Source organism: Podarcis vaucheri, assembly GCF_965113315.1.
Source record: "Podarcis vaucheri genome assembly, chromosome: 5".
NCBI classification, from domain to species: domain Eukaryota; kingdom Metazoa; phylum Chordata; class Lepidosauria; order Squamata; family Lacertidae; genus Podarcis; species Podarcis vaucheri.
Window position 1 is genome coordinate 64,341,947 of NC_138763.1, and position 19,552 is coordinate 64,361,498.

Below are 19,552 nucleotides of genomic sequence, written 5' to 3' on the forward strand. Positions count from 1 at the left end.
TGCAATGGCTGTTTTAATTGAGAGAAAACAGAAGGGTTGGAGACTTTTGGAGCCAATGGCCTCAGAGGAGAATTGGGGGCCCATCCTTTGATTTCCCAATCTGCCTGCTGAAAGAAACTGTATTACTGCAACTTAGTTCTACTGAAGGGCTGAGCAAAGAAAAGTCACTTTTGTAGCAGGTGGAGACAGGTTTTCTAGACAGACTCCTAGCAGGCCTATCCATCATTTTCTATTTCATTGTATCCTTCCATCATCTGGTTCTTTTTAAGAAACAGCCCATCTCCATCTTAAATCCCGTATGCTGAAGTAAGTGCACAAAATGTGTCTAACTACATATTAGAATAAACTATACTGCATGTCACATCAAAATGGCTCTGGCAAAGCATGTAGCAATTTCCAAAGAGGGATTAAATAGCGGCAGGAAATGATGTCGGAAATTGCCAGCTGCTTATTACAATCTCTGTGTCTACTTGCTTCCATTTTGTGACCGGTTCTGACCTTGCAACGCCATTTTGTGACTGATAGGCCTTAGTAATCTTCAGCTCCTCAAGTTGGCCCTGGGGGTAGAAAACTTGTTTTGTTAAATTTGTAGGCCCCTTTATACATTTGGAAGCTAATCTTGCTGGATTATTCTTTTCAGACCCTCCCTTTAGATTCATGTTCAGATAGTGCTATCTTCCCTTTACCCAGAAATACAGTAGGCCAATCCACACGGGAAATAAATTTGCAGTGGTGAGTTGCAATTCAACATTGAATGCATTAGGTTCAAAAGATGACAAATGGAGGCTACAATCGTGGGTTCAATTGCTTCAGAATAATCACACTCAAGTGAATAAGGAGATTTCTAAGGATCTGGCTTCAGGGTACTGACAGGCTGATTTAAATCAAGTTCTCCTTTGATATGTAGTACTTCAGAACAATGATGAATACTACCTGTTTACTGAAACCAATAGAACATGTTAATTTACAACTAAATTGAATATTGCTGCTATTTAGAAAGCCATGATTAACTTTGCTATTTTGAATCTGTTAGCAGAATCTATTTATTCAAATGAGCATTGCTGGCTTTAGGGTGTTGCAGGCAGTTTCCCAGCACAAATGCTGAATGGAAGGGGCACATCATTAATAATAATAATAATAATAATAATAATAATAATAATACAGTGCTACCTCGGGTTAAGTACTTAATTCGTTCCGGAGGTCTGTTCTTAACCTGAAACTATTCTTAACCTGAAGCACCACTTTAGCTAATGGGGCCTCCAGCTGCTGCCGCGCCACCGGAGCACAATTTCTGTTCTCATCCTGAAGCAAAGTTCTTAACCGGAGGTACTATTTCTGGGTTAGCAGAGTCTGTAACCTGAAGCGTATGTAACATGAAGCATATGTAACCCGAGGTATCACTGTAATGGTAATCTGTACCAAAATGAATGATCGTGAAAATAAACATGGGGATGTTGCACAAAATGCTATCCTTGTTCAGGGTGCCATATTACCAGAGTCCATCCCTGAAACCACTAGAGCATTTTAATTTACAACTAAACAGAAACAGTACACTGCTGCTCTCTGTGAAGGTATAATTATTTTTGTCCAAGATTAAAATGATTTTAGAAATGTTTGCTTGATACAGTAATAGTGTTGCCCACTCATTTATTTATCACACATCATGTGCTTTGCATATCTCCTTCTACATGGACCTCACAACAACTCCATGAGGTACGTTGAGCTGAGAGACATTGGCTGACCCAAGATTGTTCAGTGAGTTTTGCAGCTGAGTGAGGATTTGAACCCAGGGTGGTGTTGTGGGTTAAAACCACAGAGCCTAGGACTTGCCAATCAGAAGGTAGGCAGTTCGAATCCCCGCGATGGGGTGAGCTCCCGTTGCTCGGTCCCTGCTCCTGCCAACCTAGCAGTTCAAAAGCACGTCAAAGTGCAAGTAGATAAATAGGTACCTTTCCAGCAGGAAGGTAAACGGCATTTCCGTGCACTGTTCTGGTTCGCCAGAACATGCCATGGGGCCACATGACCCGGAAGCTGTACGCCGGCTCCCTTGGCCAGTAAAGCGAGATGAGCGCCGCAATCCCAGAGTCAGTCACAACTGGACCTAATGGTCAGGGGTCCTTTTACCTTTACCTTTTACTCCTTAGTTCTAGAAAAGGAATGAGGAACCCGTGGCTCTCCAGATGCTGCTGGACTACAACTCCCATCATTCCTGATCATTGGTCATGTTGGCTGGGACTCTTGGGAGTTGGAGCCAATCAATCAATGTATCGTACATAGCCAAAGGCCTTTACAATGTACAGCAGAGGGCATGGCAAGGCTTTCCTCTGAAATTGCGTGGCATGCCCTATAAAATTTTACAACATAAAAAGTTTGTAAGATAAAAATAGAATAAAATTAGAGAGCATTAACAAAAGCGGAAGGGAGCTTCTTATCTGCCAGAGCAAATGTGGCTACCAGGTGTGTAATCTGTAGATCTTTATCAGCTAAGAGTTTGACTGTCACCTCCCGGGGGGGGGGGGATTGGCCTGAGAAAAGGTTAAGAGTAGATGACATTTTCCCCTCTTCTGGGCATTGTACATAGGGGGCAAGTCGTGCATGATATCATCTACCTGATTGCATCCATAAATGCATTTGTTCCCTATGGAGGATTCCCAGGTGTCTCCCCTCTAAGTATGCTGATTGCGTCTGTTGGAATCTTAGTCCAACAAATGCAATTGCAGGAAAGTTGGTATCTCAAGGTAGTGGGGCCTTGAATGGTTGATCTTAATTTGGGAGTACCAAGTAGAGTAACGGGCAGCTATAATGAATGCTCTATCTCAATTGGAATCCTGGTCAAAGACACAATTTTTAAGGCCAAATATGTCTCCATTTGGAGATTGTAAACCCTAAGCTTATTGTGACACCTTTGTGCCCAGCCACCTGTCCTTAGTTGCTCTAAACAGCAGAGCTCAGCAGGAATATGGTCCTCCTCAGAGGCATTCAGCCTGCACCAGTATCTGAGGTAGGGTAGTTCGATTCTGGCTGTTATCAAGAGGAGAGCCAGCTCAGCTCTGAGGTCCCCAGTGGAAGCCCCAATATCTGCCTCATGAACTTGTTTTGTTGGACTTCTAGTTCAGATTTAATACCACTTCCCCAGAGTTCAGCCCTGTAAAGCATTTGTGCAATGATCTTTGACACATAGATCTTGATGGCTGGGTTGATTAACTGGCCCCCCTTCAAACAGAAAAACTGTCCAGTAGAGCGGGCAGATAATAACTTGGTTGCATCCAGGTGGGGTTTCCATGAAAGCTTTTCATCCGTAAATAATCCTAGGTATTTACACCTATGTACTTGCTCAAGAGTATGACCACCTAATGTCTACTTGGATTTAGTAACCCTCTTACCAAATATGACCTCCTTAATTTTCACATAGAGAGCCAGTGTGGTGTAGTGGTTAAGAGCGGTAGTCTCGTAATCTGGGGAACCAGGTTCGCGTCTCCGCTCCTCCACATGCAGCTGCTGGGTGACCTTGGGCCAGTCACACTTCCTTGAAGTCTCTCAGCCCCACTCACCTCACAGAGTGTTTGTTGTGGGGGAGGAAGGGAAAGGAGAATGTTAGCCGCTTTGAGACTCCTTAAAGGGAGTGAAAGGCGGGATATCAAATCCAAACTCTTCTTCTTCTTCTTCTTCTTAACTTTTAGATGTTCTTTTTTGCACAGTTGGCCAGATTTGACCAGCATCCTTCTGAGTCCAATTTTGTTCAGGGAGAGCAGAACAAGGTCATCAGCATATAGTAAAACAGACAAATTGGAGTCTGACAACATCTGCAGGACCACAGGTTCCCCATTCCTGTATCCTAGGAGGACATTCTAACCACTAGACATGGGTCAAGCAGCTGACCCCCCCAGATCAAGTAAAACAATAGAAATACTTAACTGACCAATCACGTCAGTTCTGCCCCCACCAACAAAAGTCCTGCCCCCTAACAAAAATCCTGGCTATGCCCATGCCACTAGTGACTAGACCATCCTAGCTTCTCAGTGTTAGAATCAAGATACATAGTTTATATCAGAACAAAGGATTTCCACAGGAAGAATAGGGTTTTTTGCTTCCTTTTTTTTTAACAAGAGGAAATGTCCTACTTTTACTTACAAAGTAAGTATTTATGATTTGCATACATCAAAATAAATAGCCTTCGGCCCAGTATACCTAAAGGAGCATATCCACCCCCACCGTTCTGCCCAGACACTGAGGTCTACTTCCAAGGGCCTCCTGGCAGTTCCCTCACTGCGAGAAGCAAAGTTACAGGGAACCAGATAGAGGGCATTCTTGGTGGTGGCACACGCCCTGTGGAATGCCCTCCCATTAGATGTCAAGGAAAAAAACCAACTATATGACATTTAGAAGACATCTGAAGGCAGCCCTGTTTAGGGAAGTCTTTAATGTGTGGTGTTTTATTCTGTTTTTAATCTGTTGCCAGCTGCCCTGAGTGGTTTGAAAACCCAGCCAGATGGCCGGGATATAAGTAATAAATTATTATTATTATTATTATTATTATTATTATTATTATTATTATTGGAGGATAACTTGCTGAAGCCAGTTGGGGTACCAAGTCCTTAATATAAATGTTAAAAAGGGTGGAAGAGAACACTCTTGTTTCACTCCTCTTGAAGTTTTAGAGGCTTCAGTCACACTTCCATTTAGACCAGCTCTGACCCTCATTCTGAAGCCTCTAAAACTTCAAGAGTGAAACAAGAGTGTTCTCTTCCACCCTTTTCAAAGAATGCTCCAACTACCACACAATTGCACTCATTTCACACGCTAGCAAGGTTATGCTTAAAATTCTACAAGGAAGGCTCAAGCAGTATGTGGACCGAGAACTCCCAGAAGTGCAAGCTGGATTTAGAAGAGGCAGAGGAACCAGAGACCAAATTGCAAACATGCGCTGGATTATGGAGAAAGCCAGAGAGTTCCAGAAAGACATCTACTTCTGCTTCATTGACTATGCAAAAGCCTTTGACTGTGTTGACCACAGCAAACTATGGCAAGTTCTTAAAGAAATGGGAGTGCCTGATCACCTCATCTGTCTCCTGCGAAATCTCTATGTGGGACAAGAAGCTACAGTTAGAACTGGATATGGAACAACTGATTGGTTCCAAATTGGGAAAGGAGTACGGCAAGGCTGTATATTGTCTCCCTGCTTATTTAACTTATATGCAGAATTCATCATGCGAAAGGCTGGGCTGGATGAATCCCAAGCCGGAATTAAGATTGCCGGAAGAAATATCAACAACCTCAGATATGCAGATGACACAACCTTGATGGCAGAAAGTGAAGAGGAATTAAAGAACCTTTTAATGAGGGTGAAAGAGGAGAGCGCAAAATATGGTCTGAAGCTCAACATCAAAAAAACGAAGATCATGGCCACTGGCCCCATCACCTCCTGGCAAATAGAAGGGGAAGAAATGGAGGCAGTGAGAGATTTTACTTTCTTGGGCTCCATGATCACTGCAGATGGTGACAGTAGCCATGAAATTAGTCACCTGCTTCTTGGGAGAAAAGCAATGACAAACCTAGACAGCATCTTAAAAAGGTAGAGACATCACCTTGCCAACAAAGGTCCGTATAGTTAAAGCTATGGTTTTCCCAGTAGTGATGTATGGAAGTGAGAGCTGGACCATAAAGAAGGCTGATCGCCGAAGAATTGATGCTTTTGAATTATGGTGCTGGAGGAGACTCTTGAGAGTCCCATGGACTGCAAGAAGATCAAACCTATCCATTCTGAAGGAAATCAGCCCTGAGTGCTCACTGGAAGGACAGATCCTGAAGCTGAGGCTCCAATACTTTGGCCACCTCATGAGAAGAGAAGACTCCCTGGAAAAGACCCTGATGTTGGGAAAGATGGAGGGCACAAGGAGAAGGGGACGACAGAGGATGAGATGGTTGGATAGTGTTCTCGAAGCTACCAGCATGAGTTTGACCAAACTGCGGGAGGCAGTGGAGGACAGGAGTGCCTGGTGTGCTCTGGTCCATGGGGTCACGAAGAGCTGGACACGACTAAACGACTAAACAACAACATATAGTCCTCTAATCAACAGCAAGAGTCTGTGGTCAATGTCAAAACTTGATAATTTCTCCCACTTTCTTACTGAAATTTCAGCTCTGGTCGTCCGAGCTGATATGACTCATCTTCCTTTGAGCCCAGCAGAGCATTAAAACAACAAAGTCCACAATGGAAGGATGAGGTAGGTATGGTGCTACATTGCTATACTTTATTACTAAGCTATACAGAGAGCAAAGAAAAACACATCTTCTCTCTGTGAGAAGCAGAGAGCAACTGAACAAAGGAAGCGAACAGAACCAGTAACGTCACATCCCATCTCCCTTTCCCGTAAGAATCCATCAGTATTTGGACTGTGGAATGTAAACAGTCCTGTGACTGCAAGCAGCTGCTCAGTGAGAAACAGAAACTAACATCCTCCCCCTTTCTGTGAACACCACTGGGCAGCATGTTCGTACAATCTCAGTACAAACCCGATTTCTGTACATAGGTACAGTGTTGATCCCTTGGAACAACCTTGGACAATAAATCAGCAGGAAGGGGCATCTAGTCCAACCCCCTTGCAATGCAGGAATCTTAACACACCACCCTCAATCCAGCTTGAAACTATACTGGTCCCTGCTTAACTTTACAAATGTGCTAGCAGCTTTATTGCTGCACCACTAGGAGCAGTAGTTCCTGTTTGCTTTCTTAAAAATGGGGAAAATGCTGCCCATTTTCCAATTTCCCTGGTACTATTTATGGCACTAAATAGACCCACCAGGGTGGGCGCCCACCAATCTATATACAGTGGTACCTCGGGTTAAGTACTTTATTTGTTCCGGAGGTCCGTTCTTAACCTGAAAGTGTTCTTAACCTGAAGCACCACTTTAGCTAATGGGGCCTCCTGCTGCTGCTGCCGCGCTGCCGGAGCACAATTTCTGTTCTCATCCTGAAGCAAAGTTCTTAACCCGAGGTACTATTTCTGGGTTAGCGAAGTCTGTAACCTGAAGCGTATGTAACCCGAGGTACCACTGTATTCTTGATATAGCCCTGGAGGCAATATGCCAGTTTCACATTTCTTGATCTTATGTTTCCAGATTTTACGAAACCATTTTGGGGGGACATCTCTAAAAGGCAGTTACGCAATCACTGGGTGGGGGTGGGGGAGTTTCCTTCTCCGTTTAAATCTTTTATCTCCTTCCCCAGCTAAAATAAGAAGACGACCACCAGATAACAGCAGAAACGAAACACCCTTGGGACAGGGCGTAGTATATTGATACTAAGATAAGACACACCCACTTCGTGTTTGGAAATCAACTCTGCATTGCCGGGAGGGGGCGCTGTAGATCGGTCGGCCGCGATTGCCAGGTGTGAATCTTCCTCCTTAAGTGCTCGCTGTCGCCTATAAATTTGCAGTAGAGGGCCGGCCCCCTGCCGGAGAAGCGTGGAGGTCGGCGTGTTTCCTGCGCACATGGGCCAGCAGGCCTGCGATCAGCAGGGGATCGCGCGCAAGCCCCATATCTGCTGCGTGTCCGCTCCGAGCGTTCCCAATTTGGGCAAAGGAAGCTCCTGGTTAGGGAAGGCCCAGCCCAAGAAGCCATGCCCCTCTGCGGGATTGCGCAGAGGAGACGCCACCGCCGTCGGAAGTGGAGAGGAAGGATGCAGCGAGGCCCGTGAAACTGCCGCCGATGGCTCGCAAAACAAGAGTAAGTAAAACGCCGGACCAGCCTCACTGAGGACTAGTAGAATTACCCGGCAGTCACGTGGTGGTATTAACGCCGTAATCCTCCCCAAGCGCCTTGGCTAGTTTTTGAGCAGTACTGGAGAACCTCCTCTAGGGCGCAGTAGCAATGCTGCGCTATTTTTTTGGGGGGGGGTATGCTTTTAGGGTACACTTGGGAACAAGTCCTTTTACAACCAACAGGATTTAAGCAATGGATGTTGCCGCACCCCGAGTCTACCCGCGTTTAGGAGTGGAAATTGTTATTGAGGCGTGAGAGTTAAAAAGCTGGGGAGAGGCGCGGTGTGTTGCCTCTTCTCCCTCAGAAAGGGGCGGGGGAGCTTTCTATCCATAATGTTTGGCAAATGAGCCCTGGCGAGAGAAGATGCCCCCCGCTTGGGGTTATCTCAGCGAGACCTTGTTAGGTGCGCTCAGGAAAGGAAGGCAAGTTTGGCTCACACTTCTTGCTCTCCTGCTTTCGTAGCCGGCGAAGGACCCTGCGCAAGCGAGCCGGTCTCGGTCAGGGAGGCGAGCAAGAGCGCCGCTTCCGACGTGAACCTGGACCGGGAGGAACGACGGCACTACCCCCGTTTGCGCACAGCGTTCACCATGGAGCAGCTCCGCGAGTTGGAGAGCACCTTCCGGCGACAACCCTATCTGAAGCAGTGGGAAAGGCAAGGCTTGGCCGCGGAGCTGCACCTGACGGAAGAGCAGGTGAGTAACTGGCCTGTGCTGTAGGCAGCAAGTCTTTGAGACACTTACTCCTGAGTAGTCCGGTTGCCTCTTGAGGTGCGGTTTTGGAAAGCTCTTCCTGAACTACAGTTTCTTTAAGAAGCAGTTTCGTTATTGATATACAGTGTGATGGGGGGAAAAGCAGGGTATAAATGTAAGAGGGATTAAAATTTTAATAAGTAACAGTTCATGCAAACTAGAGAAGGAGCTGGTTGAAGATGAAAAAGTGCTGGATCTGGATTCAAATCCACATTCTGCAATAGATAAACTTTTGGCTAATTGCTTGCCTCTCATCCTGACCTGCCATACAAGGTGGTTGTGAGGATGACCTGCCCTGAACAACCATGAAGAAGGATGGGAACAAATGCCATATGAATCTCACATAGAAGGGTAGCCTACTTCCCAGTGGAAGAAAAGGCAGGCTATAAATGTAATAATAAAATAAAAAGCTGAAAAGTCTTCAGTTATTGCTGAAATCTCAAGCGCACTTACTAAAGTGTAAGACCATACAGTGTAAAGTACTATGATACAGTGGTACCTCAGGTTAAGTACTTAAGGTGGGACCAATTCGGATGGTCCACCCCCGCCACTTAATGGATCCAAATGGTTTCCAGAGAGTGGTAGGGGATGCTTTATCCCATGTTGATGGCCTTTCAGCTGATTCCCTGGTGACCCGCTGGAATGCAGAGTTAACCAGGGCTATCAACTGTCTGGCTCCGAAGCGCCCTCTCCGATTGCATGGAGCCCGGACAGCCCCATGGTTTTCTTCGGAGCTGAGGGCGATGAAACAATCGCTGAGACGGCTAGAGCGTCGGTGGCAGAAAACTCACTCCGAATCTGACCGGACACAGGTTAGAGCTCAACGTCGAGCCTACCAAGTGGCGATAGCGACGGCGAAGAAGACTTTCTTCACCGCCTCTATTGCATCTGCAGAAAATAGTAGCAGGAGACTCTTTCAGGTGGTCTGCAATTTAACGGAACCACCTTTACCACCGGGGCCTTGTAAAGACCCCAAGATCTCCTGCAACGATTTTGCAAAGTTTTTTGCAGATAAAATCACTCATATTCGGAAGGAGCTAGACACCACCGTGGGAGCAGGGCTGGGGCGGGAGAGTGCTAGAGACCTGTCTGGTCAAGTTGCATGGAATCAATTTCAATCTGTTACCTCCGAGGATGTGGACAGGCTGCTTGGACGCGTGAAACCAACCACCTGTCTCCTTGATCCTTGCCCATCCTGGCTAATAAAAGCAAGCCGGGAAGGGCTGGGCGATGGGCTCTGCGGGGTGGTGAATGCTTCCCTCTGTGAGGGAACATTCCCAGATCCGCTGAAGGAAGCGGTCATTAAACCGCTTCTTAAAAAACCATCTTTAGATGCGGCCACAATGGCCAACTATCGCCCAGTCTCAAATCTTCCATTCTTGGGCAAGGTGATTGAGCGTGTGGTTGCTGAACAACTCCAGGCACGCCTGGAGGATGCGGACCATTTGGATCCCTTCCAATCAGGGTTCAGGCATCATCATGGGACTGAAACTGCCTTGGTCGCACTGGTTGATGAGCTCCGGCGAGCTAGGGACAAAGGTGAGAGTTGTTTCCTAGTTCTGCTGGATCTCTCAGCGGCCTTTGATACAATCGACCATAACATCCTTCTGGACCGTCTAGAGGGGTTGGGAGCTGGGGGCACTGTTATACAGTGGTTTCGCTCCTTCCTCCTGGGCCGTGTTCAGAAAGTGGTGGTGGGGGATGAGTGTTCAGACCCTTGGGCCCTCACTTGTGGGGTGCCTCAGGGTTCCGTCCTCTCCCCCATGCTTTTTAACATCTATATGAAGCCGCTGGGAGAGATCATCAGGGGGTTTGGACTGGGTGTCCATCAATATGCAGATGATACCCAGCTCTACCTTTCTTTCAAATCAGAACCAGTGAAGGCGGTGAAGGTCCTGTGTGAGTGCCTGGAGGCGGTTGGAGGATGGATGGCGGCTAATGGATTGAAGTTGAATCCTGACAAGACAGAAGTACTGTTTTTGGGGGACAGGGGGCGGGCTGGTGTGGAGGACTCCCTGGTCCTGAATGGGGTAACTGTGCCCCTGAAGGACCAGGTGCGTAGCCTGGGAGTCATTTTGGACTCACAGCTGTCCATGGAGGCGCAGGTCAATTCTGTATCCAGGGCAGCTGTCTACCAACTCCACCTGGTACGCAGGCTGAGACCCTACCTGCCCGCGGACTGTCTGGCCAGAGTGGTGCATGCTCTAGTTATCTCCCGCTTGGACTACTGCAATGCGCTCTACGTGGGGCTACCTTTGAAGGTGACTCGGAAACTACAGCTAATCCAGAATGCGGCAGCTAGACTGGTGACTGGGGGCGGCCGCCGAGACCACATAACACCGGTCTTGAAAGACCTACATTGGCTCCCAGTACGTTTCCGAGCACAATTCAAAGTGCTGGTGTTGACCTTTAAAGCCCTAAACGGCTTCGGCCCAGTATACCTGAAGGAGCGTCTCCACCCCCATCGTTCTGCCCGGACACTGAGGTCCAGCGCCAAGGGCCTTCTGGCGGTTCCCTCATTGCGAGAAGCAAAGCTACAGGGAACCAGGCAGAGGGCCTTTTCGGTGGTGGCGCCCGCCCTGTGGAATGCCCTCCCATCGGATGTCAAGGTGATGGACAACTACCTGACATTCAGAAGACATCTTAAGGCGGCCCTATTCAGGGAAGCTTTTAATGTATGATATTTTAGTGTTTTTTGGTTTCTGTGGAAGCTGCCCAGAGTGGCTGGGGAAACCCAGCCAGATGGGCGGGGTACAAATAAATTATTATTATTATTATTATTATTATTATTATTATTATTATTATTATTATTTATTCGTTCTGGAGGTCCGTACTTAACCTGAAACTGTTCTTAACCTGAAGACCACTTTAGCTAATGAGGCCTCCTGTTGCCGCCGGGCCGCCGGAGCACGATTTCTGGTCTCATCCTGAAGCAAAGTTATTAACCTGAAGCACTATTTATGGGTTAGCGGAGTCTGTAACCTGAAGCGTATGTAGCCTAAGGTACCACTGTACTACTTTAATCATGGCTTCGCCCAAAGAATTCTGGAAGCTGTAGTTGAGCATGTTGAGGATTAAGAGAGCCGTGTTCCCCACACCTGGTTACAATTTCCAGAGTTCCCTGTGAAGAGGAGGGATGGATTGTTAAAACTACTCTGTGAATTGTAACTTTGTGAGGGGTACTAAGGAGCCTCCCAACAATTCGATAAACCCCTTAACAAACTACATTTCCCAAGATTCCTTGGGGGAAGCAGCTATGATAGTTTAAAATGGTATAATAGTGCGGTGAGTGTAGGACAAGAATGTGGCCCAAGTTCCATGGAATTCATGGCATCTTACTTAAGAGTCTGCAGTTTTTGGAGTGTCTCTCAGTGGGGCCACCCCGAAGAGAAATGGCAAGCCACAAGTCCATTTCTCTTTAAAGAACCTGCTGTGAGATTACTTTAGAGAAAAGAAGTGCCTTGTGGACTGGTGCCAAGCTGGCTTTTGAAATGGGAATTCTTGCTGAGTGCTGCATTGTGCAGATGGGAGCGCTGGCAACTGTCTTATCTACATGGCTTGTTTGCATCCATTTAGCAAGAAAGACCAACCACAGGATTATGCCCATGCCACCTCTTATTTATCCAGCTCGCCGCTCATCAAAAGACCTAGGGCACAGTCATTTGGTAAATCACTTAGGTTGGGCATCCTGAGGTTGTCAGTGAAATGCCTACAGATGTAGGACAATTATGCTGAATATTTTTGCACCAAGTTTGGAAGAGCCGCTGTGGCCCTATTCAGACAGTTTATAGACTGTGGAGGGGAAATGGTCATTTGGACAGCCTCGCTGCCCTTTAGTATCGTAGTGCATAATTAACAGTGCAAATATGCCTTCCTGTGGAATGAGCTCCATAGTAATAATAATAATAATAATAATAATTTATTATTTATACCCCGCCCATCTGGCTGGGCCTCCCCAGCCACTCTGGGCGGCTTCCATAAAAACCAAAAATACAGTAAAATATCACACGTTAAAAACTTCCCTGAACAGGGCTGCCTTAAGATGTCTCCTGAATGTCAGGTAGTTGTTTATCGCTTTGACATCTGCTGGAAGGGCGTTCCACAGGGCGGGCGCCACTACCGAGAAGGCCCTCTGCCTGGTTCCCTGTAGCTTTGCTTCTCGCAATGAGGGAACCGCCAGAAGGCCCTCGGCGCTGGACCTCAGCGTCCGGGCAGACTGATGGGGGTGGAGACGCTCCTTCAGGTATACTGGACCGAGGCCGTTTAGGGCTTTAAAGGTCAGCACCAACACTTTGAATTGTGCTCGGAAACATACTGGGAGCCAATGCAGGTCTTTCAAGACCGGTGTTATATGGTCTCGGCGGCCGCTCCCAGTCACCAGTCTAGCTGCCGCATTCTGGATTAGTTGTAGTTTCCGAGTCACCTTCAAAGGTAGCCCCACGTAGAGTGCATTGCAGTAGTCCAAGCGGGAGATAACCAGAGCATGCACCACTCTGGCGAGACAGTCCGCAGGCAGATAGGGTCTCAGCCTACGTACCAGATGGAGCTGGTAAACAGCTGCCCTGGACACAGATTTGACCTGTGCCTCCATGGACAGCTGTGAGTCCAAAATGACTCCCAGGCTGCGCACCTGGTCCTTCAGGGGCACAGTTACCCCATTCAGGACCAGGGAATCCTCCACACCTGCCCGCCTCCTGTCCCCCAAAAACAGTACTTCTGTCTTGTCAGGATTCAACCTCAATCTGTTAGCCGCCATCCATCCTCCAACCGCCTCCAGACACTCACACAGGACCTTCACCGCCTTCACTGGTTCTGATTTAAAAGAGAGGTAGAGCTGGGTGTCATCCGCATACTGATGAACACCCAGCCCAAACCTCCTGATGATCTCTCCCAGCGGCCGCATGTAGATGTTGAAAAGCATGGGGGAGAGGACAGAACCCTGAGGCACCCCACAAGTGAGAGCCCAGGGGTCTGAACACTCATCCCCCACCACCACTTTCTGAACACGGCCCAGGAGGAAGGAGCGGAACCACTGTATAACAGTGCCCCCAGCTCCCAGCCCCTCAAGACGGTCCAGAAGGATGCTATGGTCGATGGTATCAAACGCCGCTGAGAGATCCAGCAGAACTAGGAAACAGCTCTCACCTTTGTCCCTAGCTCGCCGGAGATCATCAACCAGTGCGACCAAGGCAGTTTCAGTCCCATGATGAGGCCTGAATCCCGACTGGAAGGGATCCAAATGGTCCGCTTCTTCCAGGCGTGCCTGGAGTTGTTCGGCAACCGCTCGCTCAATCACCTTGCCCAGGAATGGAAGATTTGAGACTGGGCGATAGTTGGCCATCGTGGCCACATCTAAAGATGGTTTTTTAAGAAGCGGTTTAATAACCGCCTCTTTCAGCGGGTCTGGGAAGGCTCCCTCACGGAGGGAAGCATTCACCACCCCACGAAGCCCATCGCCCAGTCCTTCCCGGCTAGCTTTTATAAGCCAGGATGGGCAAGGATCCAGGAGACAGGTGGTTGGTTTCACTCGTCCAAGCAGCCTGTCCACATCCTTGGAGGTAACAGATTGAAATTGATCCCACTCAACTTGACTAGACAGAGCTCTAGCACTCTCCCGCCCCGCCCCTGCTCCCACGGTGGAGTCTACTTCTTCCCGAATCTGGGCGATTTTATCTGCAAAAAACTTTGCAAAATCATTGCAGGAGAACATGTGGCCCGTACTGGGCCCCGATGTTGCAGGTGGTTCCGCTAAATTGTGAACCACCTGAAAAAGTCTCCTGCTGCTGTTTTCTGCAGATGCAATAGAGGCGGTGAAGAAATTCTTCTTCGCCGTCGCTATCGCCACTTGGTAGGCTCGACGTTGAGCTCTAACCTGTGTCCGGTCAGATTCGGAATGAGTTATCCGCCACCGGCGCTCTAGCCGTCTCAACAATTGTTTCATTGCCCTCAGATCCGTGGAAAACCACGGGGCTGTCCGGGCTCCATGCAATCGGAGAGGGCGCTTCGGAGCCAAACAGTCAATAGCCCTGGTTAACTCCACATTCCAGCGGGCCACCAGGGAATCAGCTGAAAGGCCATCAACATGGGATAAAGCATCCCCTACCACTCTCTGGAAACCATTTGGATCCATTAAGTGGCGGGGGCGGACCATCCGAATTGGTCCCACCTCCCTGCAGAGGGGATGGGTCGCAGAGAAGTCCAGTTGCACCAGGAAGTGATCTGACCATGGCACTTCTTTCGTTTCGCTTTTACTTAGTGTCAGATCACCAACATCCATAGAGGTAAACACCAGGTCCAAGGCATGTCCGTGGCTATGAGTTGGGCCAGACTTATTCAGGGACAGCCCCATGGAGGCCATGCTTTCCACGAAGTCCCGAGCGGCCCCTTGTAAGGTCGTGTCGGCATGGATGTTAAAATCCCCTAGGACGACCAGGCTAGGTGTCTCCAGGAGAACATCCGCCACGACCTGAAGCAGCTCGGGCAGGGAATCCTTGGTGCAGCGGGGAGGTCGGTACACCAAAAGGAATCCTGTACTGCCCCTATTGCCCAACTTCCAGAACATGCACTCAGAAAACTGGGTCTTCCCAATAGGACGCCTGGTGCAAACTAATGACTTCCTAAAAATCACTGCAACCCCCCCTCCCCGCCCACGTGACCTGGGTTGCTGTGCGTAAGAGAAACCTGGTGGACAAGCAGCGGCAAGGACAGGCCCATCTGCTTCATCCAACCAAGTCTCTGTTACACAAGCCAGGTCAAATCCTCCATCCATGATCAAGTCATGGGTGGCAGTGGTCTTATGAATCATTGACCTGGCATTGCACAGCAGCACCTTCAGGTCATGTGGGTATCCCTTGCTGATTCTAGTATCCATCCGGTCAGGACCAGACCCGGAGGCAGGGATAGTCCTCAGACAACGACTAAACCTGCCTCCTCTGTAATGACATGGTCTGGTCTTAGCGTAACTCCTCCTCCTACCCGTGATCACTGAGATCGGTTGTCCCAGTGCATCCCCCCCTGTGGAACATGCCCCAGCCATTTTGTTGGCTGGGACCCACTCCCCGGCAGCCCTGACCCCTCCCCCTAAAACAAAATAACACCTTAAACAAACAAACAAAACCAATAAAACAATACAAACAAAAAAATGTAAAAATTACAAAAACATCAAAATAAAAAAAATAATAATTCCCCAAGCCCAACCAAACATCCATCCCACCCCCACCCCCCACATACAAAAAATCCAAAGAAAATTTTAAAAAACATTTTAAAAACACTCTGTGCCTCTCCGGCAGTAACAACTGTCCTAGTGAGGCCTGTCAGGCCCCGCCCTGGGCCAGGTGGTAAGTGGCAGGGAGGAGCAGCGCCCTCAGGCACTCACTCAGGGGAGTCCTCCTGGGCAGCAGGCAGCAAGCAGCACACAGTCCTTGTGAGGCCCCAGGCCCCGCCCCAAGCCAGATGGTAAGTGGCAAGAGCAGGGCCCTCAAGCACTCACTCAGGGGAGTCTTCCTGGGCAGCAGGCAGCAAGCAGCACACAGTCCTTATGAGGCCCCAGGCCCCGCCCCAGGCCAGATGGTAAGTGGCAAGAGCAGGGCCCTCAAGCACTCACTCAGGGGAGTCTTCCTGGGCAGCAGGCAGCAAGCAGCACACAGTCCTTATGAGGCCCCAGGCCCCGCCCCAAGCCAGATGGTAAGTGGCAGGAAGGAGCAGGGCCCTCAAGCACTCACTCAGGGGAGTCCTCCTGGGCAGCAGGCAGCAAGCAGCACGCAGTCCTTGTGAGGTTTCAGGCCCCGCCCCAAGCCAGATGGTAAGTGGCAAGAGCAGGGCCCTCAAGCACTCACTCAGGGGAGTCTTCCTGGGCAGCAGGCAGCAAGCAGCACACAGTCCTTATGAGGCCCCAGGCCCCGCCCCAGGCCAGGTGGTAAGTGGCAGGGAGGAGCAGCGCCCTCAGGCACTCACTCAGGGGAGTCCTCCTGGGCAGCAGGCAGCAAGCAGCACACAGTCCTTGTGAGGCCCCAGGCCCCGCCCCAAGCCAGATGGTAAGTGGCAAAGGCAGGGCCCTCAGGCACTCACTCAGGGGAGTCCTCCTGGGCAGCAGGCAGCAAGCAGCACACAGTCCTTGTGAGGTTTCAGGCCCCGCCCCAAGCCAGATGGTAAGTGGCAAGAGCAGGGCCCTCAAGCACTCACTCAGTAGGTGTGTTTGGGGTCACTGCTTAGACTGCAGTTCTCTGCATGTTTATGTTGCTTGCTCAGTGGAGCTAGTTGCCCAGACTGCAGCTTTAAAAACCTGTGGGATCTTCCCTGCGATCACAAGTCTGCGCCAGGGCTCTGGATCGCAGAGAGTTCCTATGTTTGCTCCATAGAACCTGATTAGAAAACTCCCTTCTGACTAGCTTGCTAAGGTCTAAGCAGAAGGGTTCAAATTTGGGGGAGGTGGGATTCTGTGTCCTCCCTTGCCTCCATCCCCAACGGGAGCAATCACTGATTTTCTAGGCATTGCCCTGAGCGCATTTAGTGTCTGAGGGAAGTCCAGTTACCGATCACAGCAATAGGCTTGCCAGGCCCTTGATCAGACACTTATAACTAGAGCTTGACGGGACCTCTGAAGTCATCTAGCCCAACCCCCTGCTTGGCACAGGATGCAAGTACAGCCTCCTTGATGGGAAGCTGCACAGCGTCTTTATAAATACACCCAGTGAGGTATTAACAGCTCTCTGCTTCTGTGATAGTACCAAACAGTATGTAAAATTTGCACAGACTAGTTGGATAGGAAATGGCATCAGGGAGGGAGTCTCTTAACTGACTAATACCCCACTACCATATCATTTTGCCACTTTTATCTATTGCTCCATTGCCCTTCCCCGCTGAGCGCTGTGCTCACATCTAGGCACTGGCTTCTGTATTTCATAGCCTGTAGTTTAGGGGTAGGGACATGGGTGGTGCTGTGGGTTAAACCACAGGGCCTTGGACTTGCCAATTAGAAGGTAGGTGGTCCGAATCCCTGCAGCGGGGTGAGCTCCCGTTGCTCGGTCCCTGCTCCTGCCAACCTAGCAGTTTGAAAGCACGGCAAAGTGCAAGTAGATAAATAGGTACCACTCCAGCGGGGAAGGTAAACGGCATTTCCGTGCACTGCTCTGGTTCTCCAGAAGTGGCTTAGTCATGCTGCCCACATGACCCGGAAGCTGTACGCTGGCTCCCTTGGCCAATAAAGACAGATGAGCGCCGCAACCCCAGAGTCGTCCGTGACTGGACCTAATGGTTAGGGGTCCCGTTACCTTTACTACTTTAGGGGTGGAGAATCTTTTTTTGTTTAGTTGCCCCTGACCATTGGCCACAGTGGCAGGAGCTGTCAGTACTTGCAGTCAAAAACAGGCACCAGTTGGGGGAAGCTTCTTTGAGATCATTGCAGAGGGTGGTTTATGATCTGCTTTGGGAGACTCATTGTACAATACTAAATACGTGGTAGCGCTGCCATTTGGTTACGTGGAAACTGGTCTGAGTGGCCCATTGATGTAAGTGACTGTGCATTCTGAGAACATGAGGCTGTTTCTGTGACTACTAGCTTCTGAATTTACTTTATTATTTTTATTATTAGGTTAAAAACTGGTTCCAGAATCGCAGGATGAAACTTAAGCGACAGCTACAAGACTATCGCCGAGGCCTCTGGCCTTCATATCCCGGCTATCTGATATGTCAGCCCAGGATCCCACCCAGCCTTCTACCTTATATGCCAAATCCTGCTTTGTGGCCCAATCCTCCTGGCTGCAAGTACCAGCCCTTCCAAAATCCACCTTATCCATTTCCATTACCTGGTCTGCCTTATCACTTTCCAACCCAGTTCTCAGGAAATTTAACTGAAGAGTACAAGATGGATTCTTCCAAGGAAACTTTTCCTACTCCTGCATTAGGATATGGGATGGCGTGGTAGATCTTGTTCAGAAATATGTTGGTTTTATTGCAGAGCATATATAGGTGAATGTGCAAGAACACATAACATTGAATAAATTGAATAAAGATTGAATATTGAATCATGATTGAATAAAGATTGAAGAATTGAGAATAAAAAAATTATTTTTATATAAATTTTTTGTTGTTGATTTCTTTAGTTCAGTGTTTTCTAAAATCCTGCAACCAAAAGCAGGTGGTTATTTCAGCATTTTCTAAAGTTTGGGCTAGATGTCTAGTGAAGGAATCTGCAAAAAATTCTACAAAGACTGCTAACAGTGATTTTACATGGCAGCTCTGCAGAGTCTACAAAAACAGTTAACAGCTAAGTTAGAAAGTGCGATTAAATGTCAGTAAGTGGGTAAAATAAATATTGATTAAATTTGTATATCCGAAGATCGCAGGGTGGTTCACAACATAAAAATGAAAACACCAAATACACAAGACAATAACAAACCAATAAGCCCACCCAACAAGCACATTTAAAAGGCCATAGAATCATAGAATCATAGAATCATAGAATCATAGAGTTGGAAGAGACCACAAGGGCCATCGAGTCCAACCCCCTGCCAAGCAGGAAACACCATCAGAGCACTCCTGACATATGGTTGTCTAGCCTCTGCTTAAAGACCTCCAAAGTAGGAGACTCCACCACACTCCTTGGCAGCAAATTCCACTGTCAAACAGCTCTTACTGTCAGGAAGTTCTTCCGAATGTTTAGGTGGAATCTTCTTTCTTGTAGTTTGGATCCATTGCTCCGTGTCCGCTTCTCTGGAGCAGCAGAAAACAACCTTTCTCCCTCCTCTATGTGACATCCTTTTATATATTTGAACATGGCTATCATATCACCCCTTAACCTCCTCTTCTCCAGGCTAAACATGCCCAGCTCCCTTAGCCGTTCCTCATAAGGCATCGTTTCCAGGCCTTTGACCATTTTGGTTGCCCTCCTCTGGACACGTTCCAGTTTGTCAGTGTCCTTCTTGAATTGTGGTGCCCAGAACTGGACACAGTACTCCAGGTGTGGTCTGACCAGAGCAGAATACAGTGGCACTATTACTTCCCTTGATCTAGATGCTATACTCCTATTGATGCAGCCCAGA

The 19,552-nt window shown here is 48.4% G+C and overlaps 1 protein-coding gene across 1 annotated transcript; it reads left to right on the forward strand.

The window, feature by feature from the left end:
- Positions 1 to 7,493: 7,493 nt before the first annotated feature.
- Positions 7,494 to 18,451, forward strand: LOC309532805 (homeobox protein vent1B-like; the record flags this gene model as incomplete). Its single annotated transcript, XM_082223485.1, has 3 exons — positions 7,494 to 7,728; positions 8,227 to 8,456; positions 18,103 to 18,451. 3 exons carry the CDS (start codon positions 7,494 to 7,496, stop codon positions 18,433 to 18,435), a joined length of 798 nt encoding a protein of 265 aa, XP_082079611.1. The 3' UTR covers positions 18,436 to 18,451.
- Positions 18,452 to 19,552: the final 1,101 nt, after the last annotated feature.